The 18,835-nt window shown below is 39.7% G+C and overlaps 1 protein-coding gene across 2 annotated transcripts in view; it reads left to right on the forward strand.

Annotated features, from left to right (window-relative positions):
* The window catches only part of MTHFD1L (methylenetetrahydrofolate dehydrogenase (NADP+ dependent) 1 like), a 172,732-nt gene that overhangs the window by 127,680 nt on the left and 26,217 nt on the right, over positions 1-18,835 (forward strand). Inside the window, exons 26-27 of one of the 2 annotated variants that reach the window (XM_058833868.1) lie at positions 10,036-10,144; positions 13,838-16,814. In XM_058833868.1, the coding sequence (XP_058689851.1) occupies positions 10,036-10,125 (90 nt within the window). In that variant the 3' untranslated portion in view covers positions 10,126-10,144; positions 13,838-16,814. Of the gene's footprint in view, positions 1-10,035; positions 10,145-13,837; positions 16,815-18,835 lie in introns of those variants that run through there. The other variant, XM_058833869.1, reaches the window with a different exon arrangement.

The raw sequence follows: 18,835 nt of genomic DNA on the forward strand, positions 1-18,835 counted from the left end.
CTTACAGCTATTAGTGCTGTTAAGATGGCTTACAAAGGAGCTGGCTCTTCTGAACACTTAAGTTCATCACAAGTCAGTAGCTTGTAGCCTTTTTCAAAGTATTTCAATGTTCCTCCATCTTCCAGGAGAGGTGTGAGCTCCAGCACAGGTTATTCAAGGCTTGCTTTTCTTAGCAGCCTTGTGAAGACTTCTTAAAATAGTGGTTCAATAGACTACAGGAGGAAAATTGCTGATCTAAGTAATATCCTTCTTTTTCAATTTTGTTCCTTGTCGAAAGGGACTGCAATACATTCTGGTATGATCCTAGAGGACACACTATACTGAATAGTGTGTAATGCCAGAGTTCTGCAATGGAATTGTGACTCAGAATATCTGATTTAAGCAGCCAGATTAACAATTTGGCATCCTGTCTCCATCCAAGCTGGGTTAGAAACAAAAAGAAAGGAAAAGGTTTTGAATTCCTTAGTGCAGCTAAGATGGCATTGACCAAGTATATCAAAACAGTAATTTGTCTGGAGAGCACAATTGTGTAGGGTTAGAAAGCACCCATACCCAAAATTACAATATAAAATGCTTCTTTGTCATTGTCTATTTCTTGTTTGCTTCAGTCTGTCATGAAATAGTGTGTGATAAGTAAGTTTAATTTGTTAAGAGCAAATAAATTAAATTGTTTATCCAAACAACAAGTGACTTGAGAAAGTAGGTATAGGAACTTGAATTAACGAGGTTAGGCTCACGAGTCAAGGCTTGCACATGATGGTAGTACAGTGATAGTGACTGATGCTCTTGGTGCCCACCACACTTGATCATTCTTTGGAGACAAGCTTCCCAGGCTCTTCTTTCTGACACTTCCCGTGATACCTACAGAGCAGAAAGCAGAACTGCACCTGTGAAGTGTACATCCTAGCTCTTATTGTTTCCCAGTCCTGAAAACTCAGTCGTGTCTACTTAGATGGGACTGGCAAAGTTTAGTCACCTCCTCTACCACTTTTTTTCACTTCTGTTGTTTTGAGGTGGTTTCCAAAAATCTAATACCCTTTAGCACCACAAAGGTCATCACTAGCACTTAGTTTAAATCAAATAATGAGACCAAGCCAGTTTGGCAATTTAACAGTTAAAAAGAATTAATTTTAAGGAGTCCTTTGCTATAATTCCTTTATGTTCTTTAGAAGAGTTCTTCCCATATATGTATGCTCACACATGCACACACGCACATACATCATCTTTGCCTGATAGATGTTTCCTAGGAAACTTTACTTACTCAGGTATCAGTGGATCCAGTTAATTGTAACCAAAAGGGCAGCAGTTTAGTTAACAGTTATACAATCTTTTTTGATTTTTCCACGTTGTAATTTGCAGTGAAGTGACTGGATGATGCTCCTCATGCTCTTCTAATATGGTGTGCTGAGAAGGGTAAAATTTGTTGTGTGTTGAGCACACACATTTGCTTCACATAGTCTACTGCTGCCACCATCTTCAGCTTCTGGGCTGTAATTGAGGCTTTCTCAAAGTTATAAAGATTTTAACCAAAATGTCATAGTGAGGATCAGCAGCACAAAGTGCGACTTGCTCCGAAAGCTTGCAGAACAGCACTTCTAAAGAAACACTTGCTACAAAATAAACAGGTTTCCGAGGAAATGAGGGGTGCCCGGTCCCTGAGCAAATACAAGGCAGCTGAGATGGGTCATCTGAGATCTCTCCCATCCAAATACCACAAAACTTGTTCTGTTTTCAGCAGAAACTGAGCTGCTGGCACAGTTTGGACACCTCCTCTTTACCAGGAGACCCAAACACAGGAGAATTATGTACCCATGAACATCAGATTCTTTAAATATTCTTTAAATATTCTTTAAATATTCTTTAAATATTCCTGTTGTTGAAACAGCACTTGAGTAAAATGCCTTTGTCCTCTGGAATATTCCTTCAGAGGCCCATTTCCAGCTCTGTATGATATACTGGACACTTTTCAAGAATGGGAACAGCCCTGGGAACATCTGACATCAGGGCTGAGCTGCAGGGGAGGATTTCTTCTGGATGAGGAGGTGATTTTGTGCAAGAGGCAGTGAGCAAGAATTCTCTGCCAGGGATTCAGTCTAAAGCCCAAGAGGGAAAGGAAAATCAGGATGTAGGCCTTGGTCAAGGGAGCAATTACTTCTGGAAATGGATTTGAGTGGGCTGGGATGAAGGAAGTGTTTTGGAACGAGTCACCTGGAGTTTGTAGTCCTTATTTTTTTCTCACCCTCTTCATTTCCTTCATGAATGTTTGTTTTTCTGAGGGGTTGTTTGGTTAAGTTGGGTTTTGTATCTTTAATTTTGGTAGTATTTTGTTTATCAATTAGCCTGTGTAGGGCAGAGTACTCTGTGAAACATGGTGTGGATTGTATAGAATATGGTACACTCATCTAACTCCATCTATTGTGCTACCTCAGAGAGGTGTATTTTTCAATTTAAATTTAATATATTGTTTCCATTGTGCTGTTATAACGGGGACCATTTTCTTCTACTTCAAGTGTGGCTTTATAAGTTCTAAGATGAAAATGAGTTGAGAGAATTCTGGCAAGAGGAACTGCTGTCATGTATGTGAGTCATAAATATTTTACTTAATTGGGGAAATTGCTCATTCTGTTACAGATTATATCTATTCCTAAATATTTTATTTAATAGCTAGAAAAATGTCCTTTCTGGGTCTTTGGTGCCTCAGCACATCACTAACAGCAGCATTTGAGTTCCAGTGGTATTACACTGACTGATTCACCAAGAAATCCCTTGCTTCCTTTGGGATATGCACCCACAGATCTCCAGAAGCTGTACTGGACAGATGTGGACTATTGTGTGCGTTTTGTTTATTCTCTAGGGTGCCCTGTAGATCACTTTTGGGTTCAGATCATTTCCATTCAAGATGAGTAATTTGTTGGATCTTGGTAATCCTTCAGAGGATATAGCAGGGCAAAAGTTGCTTCTGCCTAACTTGAGCACCTGGCAGCAAGGCCAATTCAGATTCTCTAATCAATATTCAGTACTTTTAAAACTTTGTCCAGATGCTGGGAACAGAGGAGCAATGTCCATTCATTTTGTTGTTGTAGATCCTTTCACAAAAATTGAACAATTGCCAAGAATGTGTAAAACATCAGAGGCAATTGTAATACAATAATTGATGCCAGATGGACTTTGCACCTGATATCAGTCAACATGCCAATGAAAAAGAGACATTTACTGCAAGGAATACTACAGCATATGTTGGGGTAGCATCAGCATCTTTTCAAATACTATTTTAACCATTTTGAAAGCTGATAATGTGTTGAGTTTCTTTCTGTGGTTGTTCTTAGATATTGCAGCAAGATCCCTTTTTGTTAAAGATTTCCTGAGAAGGAAATACGATCTTCGCTCTCCCTAACTCTAGTGGCCATTGTCAGGTTTGGCAAATTTTCATTAAAACTAAAAAGTAAACCATTATTTAAACACTAACTAAAGATCATTGGTTAGCTGCTTTCAGAAAGCAGCTTGTTATCTTCAGGCAATGAAAATAGTGAGATAATATTTTCTTAAACATTATGTAGTTATTAAAGTAATTTTTTAAAAATATTGCCATTTCCAAAATTTATTAGTTTGTAAAGGTTGATATTAGTTGTAAAGGTTGATATTTTTTGAAGGAAGCATGAACTTGCCTCCATTATGTATCTGCTTTTCCTAATATGAGATTTGGAGGTTTGTTTGATTGTAAGAAGTGGTGAAATGTCACTTGAGTATTACTTCAGGCTTTGCTATGGTATCGTTCCCCTGTGTAATATGTGGTGGGTGCATGAGATGAAGACAGTATTGTGCATTTTTTTGTTTTGGCCATTTCGTTTTGATGTTCTTCTTGTAATTACTGGGGTGGGGGTGAGAGTGCTGTTTTCTTAACTATTTCCTTTTTTATTTTCATGTCATTTATTTTTTTTCTGTCATTCAAAACCTGAGCTATCTTCGAAGTGCTAGAGCTCTGCAGGCTGGAGGAATTTTCAAGTTCTGTGGAACAAACTTCAAGCTGACCCTGGAAATACTTAGAATATACTGCCTAATTTTTCTGTACCCTTTCCACACTGAGTGCCTCTGTGTGCTGTAGGACAGTCCAGTTTGAAGATGAAGTAAGTGACTGCTCACTGGAAGTGTTTGCACAGTCGCATGCTTCAGGGTGCTGTAGTCCTACCCACCACCCTCGCTGCATGGACAGGGTCTCATGAAGTATTTCCAAGTGTAGGTTTGAAATGGAGAGTGCAGGGACCATGAAGGATCCAGTAAAGAGATCTGCAAACACTTCTCCAGCCATGCAGCACACTGAGGTGCCTGTTAATCTCTCTCTCCTGCTCCATGGACTGCAGTTCCCCTGGTGCCAGCTTCCAGTGCGTGGCCAGCACCACACGTGCCTGTGGGAGTCATTGGCACTCAAAGCACACCAAAGGGCAGGCAGGACTGGAGACCTGCCAGGATTTCTTCAGAAAGTTATTCCATTCACCTCTGCCTGCCCTGAGATTGACAGATGCAGTGAAGTTGAGCAAATTTCTGGTGGTGGATCTGTCTTCCAGAGCTCTAACTCACACTAGGAAACGTTATTGAAACCCTGAAGCATAGCTCCTTCGTGCTGTGCCTCAAGATTCCAACAAGTTCTGGCACATTGACCATAATGCATACAGGTTTATATGACTATTTATAAATCTCTTGAGTTTCCTCTTGTATTGTTTCTTGTTTCTGAGGGAGTGTGGGATATGCAATTCATCCTATCAGATTTTATTGAGGAGTTATCCACAGTCATGTGCATGCTGGATTCTCTTGAGAAACAACATCTGTTTTCTGCAGTATTTCACGTTTGAAATGGTTGTGAGTTGTTGTAGCTTGTTTAATTAACAAAAGAATACAATTAAAAAATGGGAATTACTCATATTTCTTGTCAAACACAATGTTAACTCCATAAGCCACAGAAAAGGGAGGTTTCCTCCATAAGCTATTTGCTGATTTTTCAGTATTTTCTAATGAGTTGTTTGCCATTATTTATATAAGTACAGATTCCTCTGGTTTTCTTTCTCTATTCAACAGAAACCATGTTATGCCTGTAAAACAGACACTTCTTGTCTTATAGGTGAAAAAGACACTAAACATGAGTTGGATGTTGTCTTTGGGACCATCTGTTTTGCAAATTGTGCCGTTGTGCTAACCCTGTTAATAAGACAATCTCAAGTTCTGTTAGGATCTTTGCATATAGATAAATGAAAAAAGTATAGATACATATATGGATTAATATACACTCAAATGCAGGATGTCAGCCACTGATAGGCATTTGTATGATAAAAAGAGGAACCTAAGCAGTATAGCTCCTCGTGGGACCACAACAAACCTGGCTAGCAGAGTCTTGGTGCTTGACTGTGTACAGCTGTTATGTAGATCTCATGGCCAACTCAAATTACAGGTCAACACATGACTGTAATTTAAATGAAACCTAGTTACTCTTTCAGTAACTTTGGATGCATTTGTGGAGGGGGTGTGGAGCAACACTTTCATATGGCTTTCTTGAAAATAACTGGCATTCTCCATTTGTAAGGAAGCTCATTATGGTTTTTTTGTTCAGTCATGTAAGTAAACTTCTGGAGGATCATAAATGCCTAATATAACAGTAGCCTTCAGGCATTCTTAACTGAAATTGTATTTTATCTTCCATCAGCTGTGCATTTCCAGTGGAGTAAATGATCCTTGCTGTTCTTGCCTCCTAAACACAGAGAGCCACAGTAACAAGTAGCATTGTATTTTTCACATCATCTTTCTGCAGTTGATTCGCTCTCATGGATGTATGGACAGTTGCAGATTTTGTTGAGAAAATGGTCTGTTCCTAGAAAACTAGTTCCTATTCATTCCTAAATTATTTATATAACTTTTTTCTTTTTTTTTTCTCCTGCATGAAGCATTCGTATGAATTGCATTAAGCCTTAAGGTACCAAGCTTATGCCTTATATTTTCCTCCTCCCAGGGAAAGTGTGATGATAGCAGTTTTGTTCAAATTAAGTACTGACTATTTCAGCCATCTGAATCCAGCTTGTGATTTTCAGTGAATAATGTGTTGTCATTCTCTGCCTCTTACCCTGTTCTTTTCCCACAGCCTGGCTGTGCGATGTTGCATAGCTACCAATCTACAACCCAAATGTTGTTATATTAAAGTGGAGAGTTGAGCTGCTCTCTGGGCAATATATACAGGATGTATATTTTATGAGATGCCAAGCAAGCTGCTGTATGACTATAAATTTCTGTGGGTTTTTCTCATGCTGTACATACCTACTGATTATCAAAGTGATTTATGTTTTCAGCATATTTTCTCTTGTGTTGCTCATTCTGCTTTTTTCAAGTTCTAAAACTGAAGTAATTTTAGTAATTAGCTATTTCAGGAAGCCTTAGAGAGGTGGAGATAGTCTTCTGGGCACTGTGCAGGTACAGAATGTGCTACAGCCTGGGGGTGGTTGGCTTTCCCCCTCTGTGCACAGAAATGTGGATCCCTCAGGTCAGGGAGAGGGATCCCCCTGGATCATGCCTGCTGGGGTAAAGACCAACTTACTTATTAATGCCTTCATTCAGCATCATGGAAAATAGTGAGAGGGAAGAGGATCATCCTGAGCCTGCAGCCATGTGGAAAGCCAGTCAGATGAAGCCTCACTGCAGCCTTGCAGCAGACTGATCCCTCTTTTCTTTCCTGCCTTTGTGGTTGAAGGAGAGAAATAGAGGGCTGGAGAGGGAGTAATTGGGAGTACTTTCCTCAGGCAGCCATCTCCTATTGACCTTGAAGTAATGAAAAAGGGATAGAATCTTCTGTTACCTCTGTGTGTACAGATAATGAGAGCAGAGAGTAATGACCATAAATCTACATGGCTTTGCCTGTTTGAAAGTCTGGGCCATGGGAAAAATGACAGAACATAGTTTATTTTCAGTCTGTAATTCACATAAGTATTTGTTCCAAAGTGGTTCTTCTGGAGGGTTGGTTTTTTTTGTTTTTTTTTTGCCTTGTACTTCATTTTATGCAGCAATGGTTTTAATTCAAATAAATCTATTCCCTTTTGTTGACTTCAGTTTTCAACATGAGAATAGTTGTATTTCCTAAACCAGCAATAAACTGATTTGATATTTGCAATTTTTAAAAAGTTTTTTATATAACTTTTCATTAGTTAATACAGTAGAGTAATACTGGTGTTAAACTGTGCCTATGAAAGAAAAAAGCAAGTCCTAAATACAAAATACATCTGTAGGACTTGTGTTTAATATTAACAACAACAATAACAAAAAAAAAAAAGGAAAACTCTTCTAAATTAACTATAGTTTTAAAAAAATACAACTTTGAATTTGGGAGTTTGCTTTCAGATGTTGAACTGCAATGCACAAAGTAACCAGAAAGTTGTCTTTGGCAGTTTGTTCATTCTTCTCCCAGTGAGATGTAATTCATTAAGGCAGTTCCTTGTCAAACATTAACTCAGAAACTGGAAGGAATCTGAGACAGAAAATAATTAAGTAACCCTAATGATGTAGTAGTCCAACTACCATGGCCAATGGATAAAGAGTAGTAGCAAGGTGTTTTAGTACTTAGCTAAGATGGGAAGGCAATGTCAGCCAATAAATGATGTCATGCAGTCAGAGGCAGGGTTTGGTCAACGCAAACTAACAGTTTTGTCTTTTAATCTTACTACGTACAATAACAAAACATCAGGAAGGACTATATTTAAAAACAGAGGAAATGTACTGAGCCATTAGAAGAGCTTGTTGTTGCATTGTTTTCTCTCTGAGCTAGATCTCAAGTGAGATGGTGGCTGTGCCAGTACTGAGCTCCTGAGGCGCATTTCCCCTGTCTCAGCATGGGATTAACCTCTGGAACAGCGGCAGCATTTACTCTCTGGAGTAAACGGGACTGTGCCGGGGAGGTCTTATGTTTTACTTGTATTACCATGATGGAGTCATTACATGAGTGTTTGGACAAAGCTGAAGCATAAGGGAGATCCTGACCCCTTCACTGAACATGCAGCAGGTCAGGTTGAGAGAGTGAAACACACAGTATGACCCAGAGCGTGGGGGGCCTGTACGTCTGGCACTCTGGAGCAGCTAGGATGGTGGTCATAAGTTTTCCCTCTTTCCAGGCCAATTATCCTGTTAGGGCTTGCCTTTGGCCAGAGAAAACACTGTAGCTGAGCTGTGCTTGCTGGGGAATTAGGGAGGATAGAGGGAGGAGGAGGTTGCCTGGCTTTGAGCTCTCTGCTGGAGAGCTGGAGGTGATGGCTGGCCACAGTGTCCTCTGGCTGCTCCTCTGGCGCAGCCTGGGGCCTGGTGGTGATCTGGCCATGTGATTTAGTTCATCAGCCAACCAACCCTGGCCACAAAAACATGTATTGACATCTGTGTGTTGAAAAAGGTTGGTTGCAGTGAGTGCCAGAGCCAGCTCCAAGGGGGAAACATTCCAGAGGTTCCCAGGGTGAAACTTCCCTCTTCCAGCAAGCTGTTTCAGCTCACTCATGAAGACATACCCTAATCTGACCCTTTCTGTAGGTTACTGTGCTTGGAGTGTTACTGGTACTCAAGCCAGTATAATTCTTTTTTCTACACAGCCGTGTTTGTAGGTTTCCTCCTGTGGTCAGGTTAACCACCAGTCTTCATGAACTCTGCTGACTTGCCCTGGTGAAAAGTTTATTCCTCAAAATTTAGCAAATAAGTTTTAATGCTTGAGGACTCACAGCCAACAATCAGTCAAGCAAAGTTGAATTCCATGTTTGTTTTGAGAGATCGTAAGGTCTTTCATCAATTTAGGTATTAATATAGGGCCTATTATAGGAGGGGCATTCTCCACTTTCTCCACTTAGGAGGTTAAAATATCGTAAGGGTTTAAGGAGTCATTAAGCCCAAAGGCTGTTTTTAGAGTTCCTTGAATTACTGGAAATATAGTGAGATATTCAGGGTGTGAATCCAAAGTGACCCAAGTGTATCCAAACTGGTCCTGTTTTAAAATTGCCCCACAGGCACAGCCTTAACACTGTGCCAGTGGTGGTGGGGAAGCCCTTTCTGGATGAAGGGTCTGAAACGGAAGAAAATGAAGCAGATCTGAAAACAGCATTATTCTGCCAAACCTGCTCTCCAGACATCTCCTTTGCAAGGGAGAAGCAAGGAGTCCTGAGGCAGGGAGTTGGGAAACAGGGGAACTCTGATTTAAAGGGTGTTAAGCCGTTGTGGGGAGCCTCAAGATTTCCACATTAGTCATGTGTCTTTAATTGCTGCTAAAAATGTCAATTTCCAATAATAGTATAAGTAGCCTGAGCAGAGATGTAGTTAACTGTGTAATTTAACTCCATGAAACTATTGACATGTTTAAAAGTATGCAGATGCTAATGTCTTATGCTAGATCAGGATCTTAATTATGCATAGTTTGAGATAATTGGGTTGCTTTAGCTTCATATCTCAACCTGTTAATTCTAACTACTAAATTAGGATTCAGCTGTAATTCCTGTATGTTTAGTAGAATTATTTCAATTTGCTCCTGACATTAGGTAAGTGTTGTGATTAATTCTGCTTCTGTATTCTGTTTTTCTGTGGGAGAGGTCTGAGTTCAAATTATTATCACCTGGTGATAATAATATCACCAGGTAAATTCAGTCAATTACATCTTTGCCCTTTGCTGTGTGATTTTTTTTTTTTTCAGGAGATATAAATGGATAAATGTTCTGGATAAATATTTTGAAGAACAAGCAAGTCCCAAAGGGTGTTCATTTAGTTATAGAAATTGTTCTTAGGTTGCTGTGCTAACCTGTATTTTGTGGCTTTTGATTTCTCTTTCTTGTCTTTTAGAAGCTCATACTTAAAAATCTTTTTAAAAAGTACCAAGTTTGACTTTTTCACCAGAAACAAAAATATGGTAAAGATCATATCTGTGGTCGAGCCTGTGTTGAACAATCCAACCTTTCTCTTCATCTACGGTTTACATGTGAGGGTAGACTGATTATCTGCTTACAGGTGCAGGAGTATAACTGAATGTCATTGTTTCCACAGATGAGCACCATGCCAGGACTGCCCACAAGGCCGTGCTTCTATGACATTGACCTTGACCCCATCACAGAGCAAGTGAAAGGATTGTTTTGAGAGTGACATCCAAATTCAGGTCGGTCAACAGCCTCTATTTTCCTGTTCCAGCTTGGGGGAGGATGTTTGTGCCTAGTATGTGTGTAAGAAAGGTTCTCAGGAGTTTGTCTAGATTCAAGAAGGATTTCAGACACTTTGGGGGTGTATTTTGTAATGTGCAATTTACCACATGGGTTTCTCATTTGCTGAACAGTGACTGGCACTTTGCTGTTCTCCACTAATGGTGCCTTCTGGATTTCCTGGCTCTGCCAGTTTGGCATCAGGGGGAGCGAGCTCTGCAACTGCACCACTCTTGGCTGTGGAAAAAGCCAGTCTGAAGAAACCATGTTATCTTGCTCACCTCAAAAGAAATACTCTTTGATACCACACTCACGTGTGTGTCTGTCATTACCTAGATATCATGGAAGACATTTCTTCGTTTGTTCATGAGCTCTGTTTTGTTTCTTCATGTTGTGTTTTCATAGCTGCTGTCATCTCTCTCAAATGGTAATAAGCATTTCAGGAACACAAAGCTGTCCTCTTAGCCTGTTTTTCATGCTGGATTCTCTCCCTTTTCCTCGAAGGTTGCAGTTCCCCCACCACCTCCTCCCTTTCTCTTAAGTACTTAATCTTCTTGGTGTCCTACTTTAATTTTGTGCAGCACATGTTCCTCACTTAAAAATACAAGATGTTATGAAAATATTTCATGCTACTCCATTTTAACCTTTTAACATAGTAAGTGGAGTAAGAGAGAATGTAACCCTGACTGAAACAAACCATGTGTGCCTGTCATGGGATTCTCTCCTTTCATCACTTAGCTCTCTCCCCCAGCAGATTGGTCTGGACAGCAAAAGGGTTTTTCTTTTTTAAGACGGAACAACACTGTTACTGTGAGCTAATAGGACTGTGATGGGATCCCAGATCAGCCACAGCTTTGAGGTGGATGTGCCCAGGTGCTTCAGCCCTGCTTTAGCAGTCCTTTCTTACTATGGATTGAGTGAAAGAGCTTTCATTTTCTATTTCTGTGTTTTGATGGATTGTTCAGAGGAGGGGAGGGGTTTGCACAACCCAGCCAGACCGAGTGAACACACACTTGTGTTCACAAGTGAACACTTGCCCGCACATTCACGTGAATGCCACAATATTCATGTAACATCTGGTGAGAGCAGATTCTGCCACTTTGTGTGTGCCAGTCAAGACAAGTAAAAAGCACCTAGCTTGAAGGTTAACCTACATGCACAGGTAAATTACCTGTATGCAAGCCACATTCTGACTATTCTGTGGCTAGGTAGTGTTGCACATACCACTCCTTGGCATATATCCCATTTTTCTTACTGATACTCATGATATGTCTGACAGCTTCATGCATACATATTGATTCATCATGTGTCAGCCATGTAATTGCTTCTGAATCATTTGGAATGACTGTAGAATCCTAATGTAAAATCTCTATGCAGATTCACATAATCTGCTTAATTGGGTGTTTACTGCCTAGTCTTACACAAATCCATCCAAAGCAGGGACTGATGAGTTTGGAAGAACAACAGTAATTAAGCAAAGAAAATACTCCATTCCAACTGTGAAGGCCTTTCATTGGAAGCTGTGCATGAAATGGAAATGTTAAACTTCGCTTTTAGTCAGTGATGGTGTTTTGTCAGATGTAAAAAGAAATGCTAACGAAGTCACAAAAACATATTGTTAGCAAATAACATATATAACCAACTGTTAAGAAATTATTTTAATGTCATTATGGAGGTATTGTTGGCATCTGACAATGAATGATTCATTAAGTTTAAGCCTTTTAAAGAAACAAAGAGCTTGATTATATATATTTTTCATCAGTATAAGCACATGCTCATCTGTGTTCCTACCTTTAACAATCTAAGTAAATGCCATGAGAGTATGGTAATATCCAGTGAGCACCACACAAGATAGTCAAGTGTTCATTAGCTCTAAAATGTATCTGGTTTATGTGCTAGATTTGTACACTGCTAGTTTTGGTTGAAGAGAGAAAAAATATTCCCGTGTAGTCTTCACTCCCAACTTTTGTGGAGAAGTCTAGTAGTATCCTCTGTTTTCACATATTCACTGAAGTGAACCCACACTGTAGGTGATACTATGCTTTGAGGTCTTTGTGGGTTTGTTTCTGTGATGCCAGATAAAGGTTTTTGGGTTTTTTTAAATTTGATTTGAATTCTTCAGCATTTTAGTGTATGGTGTAATATTACTAATAATATGATGTTTTGCCAGCTCATTAGGGCTGATTCAGATCTCTAAGACATTTTAATTGAAAAATATTTAGAAATTTATGGAAGAACTGCAGATGTTTCACTATAAACATTCCTGCAGAGCTGAGAACAGTTGTTCTAGTGTGCAGTTAATATCCTCCTCTGCAATGCATATCTTCATCAGACCTGTGACAGAGATACAGGCAGAGGTTCCTCCTTCTCAGGATGCTGTGTGAGGCTCTGGCTGAGCTGAAACACTGGGTGTCATTTTTCACTCTGATTTTTCTCTACCATTTCACACCAGTCATTTGAACATGTTCTAAAAAGTCATAGAAGCAAAAACCTTATCATAAAAGTCAACTCTGTTTTTCTGTGTTGACAAATATCCAGTACTTGGACACAGAATATTGCAGTCTCTGCATGAGCAATGTGATCTATCAAAAAATGAAACATTAATAAATATACAGAAATGAAAAACCCAAAGGAATCTGGCTAGTCCTTCATCACTGGCCATCACTTGATCCTATTTAAATTATACTGCCCAGCTCATATACTAAGAAAGTTGAAATTGTTTCCCTAGGAGCTGTCTGTAGAGAGCACGAGTCAGAGTAAGACTTACATGGAGATAAGTCTGCCAATAGGAAGAAATTTAAAAAAAAAAAAAAAGAAAAGTAGTGTTTGCTCAGTGAGGGGAAGTCACAAACTGGGCTTGCACAAATAGAGTTTGTTTAAGGACCCTTGTGAGCTCTAAGGATCACTCTAATTTAATCAGTGGCAGTAGGTGCCTGCCCTTACTGTGCAGACTTTGAGTATCTGGGTTGATTGCAGCAGGGGGAAATTGTTCTCCTCGGTTGTTTGTGACTTCATAAGGCTGCCACTGTCCATATTGTCCGATGTATTCTCACAGTCTTCTCTTCAAAACTGGCAGAGCATCAGAATTATTTTAGTACCCAGCATGGATACTTCAGCTCTCAGAGCTTTTATGAACTTGAGAGGAATCCCAGAGCTCTGCCTGTGAGCATCTTCATGGCCATGAAGAAGTCCATAAGAGCAGGAGGCCAAAACTGGTGTTCTGAAATTGCAAACTATTTGTTAGATGTTTTCATCTTAATTTATTCAGGTATTAATAGAAAGACCTTTCCCTTACATCCACAAAACTGAATTACTTCTTTTAGTCTCATTCCACAGCATTAGCTTTCAGTCACTACAGTGACATTACAGTCAACAGTTACTACAGTGATGTGCAGTCTGAAGTCTGTATCATGTACGAGTACATGCATCTGTACGAGTACAGATTTTTTGTTTCTCACCTAGAAGGGTTATACAGATTAAAAATAGGAGGTGCATATGGCATAATTATACATTTTTGTTTATTATGGTTAAGGCGAAAATATCCCATTTCACTGAAGCATTCATTTTAGGTTGTGATGAGCTTTTTTTTTTCCTTTAAAGAAAGCAAAGATATCTTGTTTCAATGTATAAATTTCTTATCTTTGTCATTTCAGAAGCCTGAAAATTAAGAACTGCAACTTCCCTGTTTCCTGCAAGTAGGAGACAAAAAGTGAATCTGAAATATTCCTGTTATTTTTCTCTGGAGGAATGTCAAGATAGACCAAAGAGCAAAAGTTTACTCTTTCTTCAAACTAGTTTTTATGATGAAATATAGCTGTAAGGTTAAAAAAAACAAAAAAAAACCAAAAAAAAACCAAAAAAAAACCAAAAAACAAAAAAAAAAAAACCAACAAAAAACAAGCCAGCAAGCTAAAGTTTTACTTGCTGTAACACAGGAAGCTCTCTACTGGGGCTTACGCTTGTTAGTGGATAAAATGACATTGAAAAAGAGCAGTTTTTCAACTCAGAGTTTTTGTCTTTTCTCAGAGGAGTGTACCAAAGTATTTCCTTTATCTTGGCTATCTACTAAAAACTTGCATAAACATGACTGTGCTGTGTGACCAAGCCTATTTCTCTCTGAAAAGTACACTTTTGCTCCTGGCATTCAAGAGCTGAAACTACACACAGATTAACTGCACATTTTTGAGTTATCATCAAGCGTTGCTCTGGATGCGTTTGGGCAACAGCCAAGCTTCAAGCAAGGAAGATATTAAACAGAGAAAGAACAGAGCATGTATTTTGTAAAAGGTTTTTAATGTATAATTTGTTTCCTTGTTGGGCAAAGATCTTTTGAAACACTTAAGCCATAGCTGTCTTGTATGCATAGGTCTGTCTTTATCTGAAGCGTGTGTTACGGGCTGTCCAGCTGATTATGTGCTTGTTGTGGTGAAGCTGGTCGTTCAGACAGGGCACTGCTCCTTCTGAAGTGCTGTTTTGCTCCTGTTCATGGCTAATGAAGCCTCCTGCTGTGCTGGCTCCCGACCTAGAGTTTTTCCCTGGCAGTACACAAGGGCCCAGTAACAACAGAGGAACGTCCATCAAGCAGGGATTCGGACAGGGCACAGCTTTTTTCTGCTTCATTTTGCAGGTTTTAACGACCACACTTGTAAAAGTGGAGGGCATTTCCATTTGAAGGGGTATTCAAACAAGTTGAATTGCAAACCATGTGCTTTAATTTGTCTCAGTAACTTTACTTTCCTGGTTTTTCCTAAAACCTGTATCAAAAGGCAAGCCTTAGGCACAGGATACAGCATTTAACTTTCCAAGCTGCTACTCCTCAGGAAACTCTCGCTGACTGACTGTTGGTTCCTTCAATAACAAAAAATTCGACAGAACAATAGGGTGAATCGAGACAATAGGCCATTGTTTTTTTTAGGTAAAAAGCGGTGAAATAATGATGAGAGAGTTTATTTTCCTGATGACGTTTTCCATCCTGTCGCTTTGCTCTGCTTACGCACATCTGCATGTTATGGGCTTTTGCAGTGTAGCCTTGGTTCCCTTCTGCAGAGCCACATTTGGAGACTTAATTATCTCAGGAACTCTGTAGTAATTGAGGGGTTTGTTTTGGTTCTTAAAATCAAGCTTTGTTATTTATAAACTCAAAACTATAATTATGGACAGTATAGCAAACTGGGGACAATTAATTGTCTGCCTTCCCTGGAGTAGCACGGAGATATCTGCTGACTGCATTTCAGTGCTATTCATAGCGTGGTCCTCCAGCACCACAGGGATTGCTGTGAAGATAAATTTAAATGTAAAAACTAGAGCAATTTAATATTTTATCTGTACTAGACAATAGAGCTCTTAACAGCCTAGACTCTGGATGTTTTAATTACACTGGGGCATGACAAACATGATGAGTAGAAAGTCAGATTCAAGCTCTCAGAGCTGCTGGGAAGAGAGATTTCTTATATTCTCTATTAAATTGTGCCACAAAATAGAACTCAATACTATTCATATACAAGTGTTGTAAATCAGTCTTGCACACATTCATCTATTTAGCCAAGAAATAACCAAAAAGTTTTGGAAGGAAGTATGGTTTCAAAACATAGTTTTCCTAGTAGCTTCCTTACAAGAAAAATAAACAACATTTTTCTCCATTTTGTCCAGAGAAATTCAGAAAATACATAATTGTGCCTTTCTAGGAGTCACTGTGGTTCCCCTGCAGGTGCACTGGAATTGTCCCCATGCAGTGTAGGATACTGTATGTGGCACTGGCTGATTGCCTGTGAAGCTTCTCTGAGGATGTGGATGTTTGAGCAACAAGTTTTACAAGTCATCTCAAGCTACTGTTTGATATTTCTATAGTGTTGTCTCCATCTCATCCCTTCAGGCCACACATGCTGGGACCATTTATCTGACCCATCAGTCTCTCCCTAAAACACCATTCCAGTTCATTTAGTTGACAGCTGACAAACATCCTGTAATTTTTCTACCATCGTGTGCACAGGACTTGTTATATTGTTTAGATAGCTCCAGTAATTCAAGGAAAGCTGAAATGGCCCACTTGTCTTTTGTCGTAGCTTTTCCCCCACCCCATCTAGTTAACTAGCTCCAAAATCTCTCAAGCTATTGCATTTTTGGTCCTTTGTCATGATCCAGGCAGATGGAGCTACTGGCCACCAGCTGAGCTGCAGAAACTGACACAGTATGTTCCCTGATTCTGAGGGACCACCCTGATTCTGAGGCCTTGCTCCCGAAGAGTTTAACATGAAAACTTTTTAAGATCAGTCTTATTAGTATATGTGTCAGTTGTTACATGGCCATGACTGTGGGACTCCTGTTTTTTTTTTGCATCTACTCTGAGCAGCGTTGTCACATGGCAGAACCACAGCTTTATAAGGCAGCTTGCCAAGCTTATCCCTGCGTTTGCTGAAGTGTGTTTAGCACCATGCGGTTGTTTATAATCAGAAGATCTGCTTTCTGTAGTGACTGAATACTTTGTTATTGCTACTGCTAAACTAATTCTGCAATGGCATTGAAATACTTCAGAATACATGCAACAGGTTTCTTCATTTGTAGTTTGAAATTCAAGCTCCCAGAATTTCAGTTGCCATGAACATGAAAATAAAGTCTGTGTTCTAAGATTTAGTTTGCACAAGTGGTGCCTGTCTGAATTCATTAATAAATACATCCATTATTTAATATTGTTCTCTCTCTCTCTGTGATCTTGTCTACATAAATAGTGACTTCTTTTTTTTTTTTTAATTCCTCATAAGCCACTTAGTCTTGTCATGCCCATGTTTCCAGTTAAACACAACTATGCCAAGGAAGGAGAGGAGCTCAGCCATACTGTGGTGAAGTGCCAGATGTGAGCAAAGCCTGGGACTCTTATCTGGCTTCCTAGAACCCAGCAAAGTGTTTGGTGCCTGGCTGTTGCCACAAAGGGCCCTGCACTAGAGGGTTGTCCACAGTACAGTTCTTTTGAAGTTGGTTTGTGCTTGGGGAAGGGCACATTAGGCTAACATCCTGTTCTGGTCCCAAAACATCTTGCTGTTACCTTTGGTCCTTGACATGAAGGGCGGGGTCAGATGCAAGGGTCAGATGGACATTTTCCACTTCTCAGTTGTCAGCTGGATTTGTGTGAAGCAGTGTCAGGTACAGGAATATTATCTGTGGGCTTCTCAAGGTGGGAATCAAACACAATTGATGCAAAAGTTTCAGGAATTATGGGTGCTAAATCATTAGGCCATAATAGAGCAGAAAGCATCCTGGTAGCACTAATTAATGAAATGGGGGAGGTGGGGGAAGAAATCGAGCATTGCAGGCACATAGTGGACAGTGCTCCTGTTTTCTAAATAGCTAAATGAGGTCCTAGCCATGTGATTTGCATTAGTACTGGGTTTTTAATATGCTTCTCATGGCTAGATTTCCAACCAGCTTCCCAGCTTCTCTGCAATGTTTCAACCAGGATCTTGCCCACATGGAACGGGTCTCAAGCAGTAGGTTTGTTCTTGGTGGCCCCTGGGTCTGCCCTGCTGACAGCCACCCAATCAGCCAGGAGTGAGTGTAGGAGGCATGTGCTAACTCTCCCCTCCACCGAATCAGTAGGGTGGTGAGGGAAGGTGTTACCCCTTAAAACATGCAGGTTTTTATAGAATTTTCTTCAGAGAAAATATTTTAGAGAAAAAATTTAAGGCCAAGGTATGACCCCCTGCTTCAAAGAGTTGGAATGGTAACACTAAAAGCCCCTTCAGACATTTGTTCTGAGAATAGGATTGCTGTGCTATACATGTTACCATTCACTGCAGATTTAAGGCAAGTGTTTATGTAAGGTAAGCTAAATTTAAATATTTTCACAAGTGTGGTCATAATAATAGTTCCATACTCCATGTGGTTGGGTGTAATGTATTACATACACACAAGCATGAGCAAGAATCAATTTGTGCATGCAGCTTTTACCTAAAGTCTTCAATATTTTCTTCCCCAGTGAAATTTTTAACTTAAATCTTTTGTGTAATGATGGGGAGGAGCTAAACTGCTACATACCAGCATAGGCTCAACTGAGCTAGGACCCTGACTAACCTTTTTAAATCAGCTCTGCACTGGATGATCTCCAGGTCCCTTCCAAGGTAAACTGTTCTGTGCTCCTATGAGGTAAGATGTCAGCAGAAAAAGTTAGGAGTGAGGAAGCACAGAGCTGGAATACACCCCCACACACACGCCACAGGCACCTTAAGAACTTCACTTTGCAGATTACTAATAAAAAAGAGGATGTATCAAATGCAAGTCATGTCCACTTCTATGCAATACACTAAATCAAGGTTTAAGTTATGACATTTTAAAAGCTAAATTGTTTCCCACTGGGCAATTTTCATCATGCTCTTTCAACTCAATTACCATCAACATCTGGTCAAAGTTACATTCTTAATGCCAAAGAAAAGTTTCAGCTTTTCAGGATACAGCCTGTTAGTTGCCCATATAGTGCAGCCCCTGCATGTTCTTATCACACACAGAGCTTATATTTCTCTTCCAGAAAAATAAAATTATGGCTGTACTTGTATGAAACATGTATTATGTATATGACATGTAGCCACACCACTATATAAACTCCAGGATATTTCCTTCCATTTTCTTTTTTGAGGAAAGGCTGAAGGGAAGAACAGAGAGGA

This window comes from Poecile atricapillus, chromosome 3 (assembly GCF_030490865.1).
Source record: "Poecile atricapillus isolate bPoeAtr1 chromosome 3, bPoeAtr1.hap1, whole genome shotgun sequence".
Taxonomy (NCBI): Eukaryota; Metazoa; Chordata; class Aves; order Passeriformes; family Paridae; genus Poecile; species Poecile atricapillus.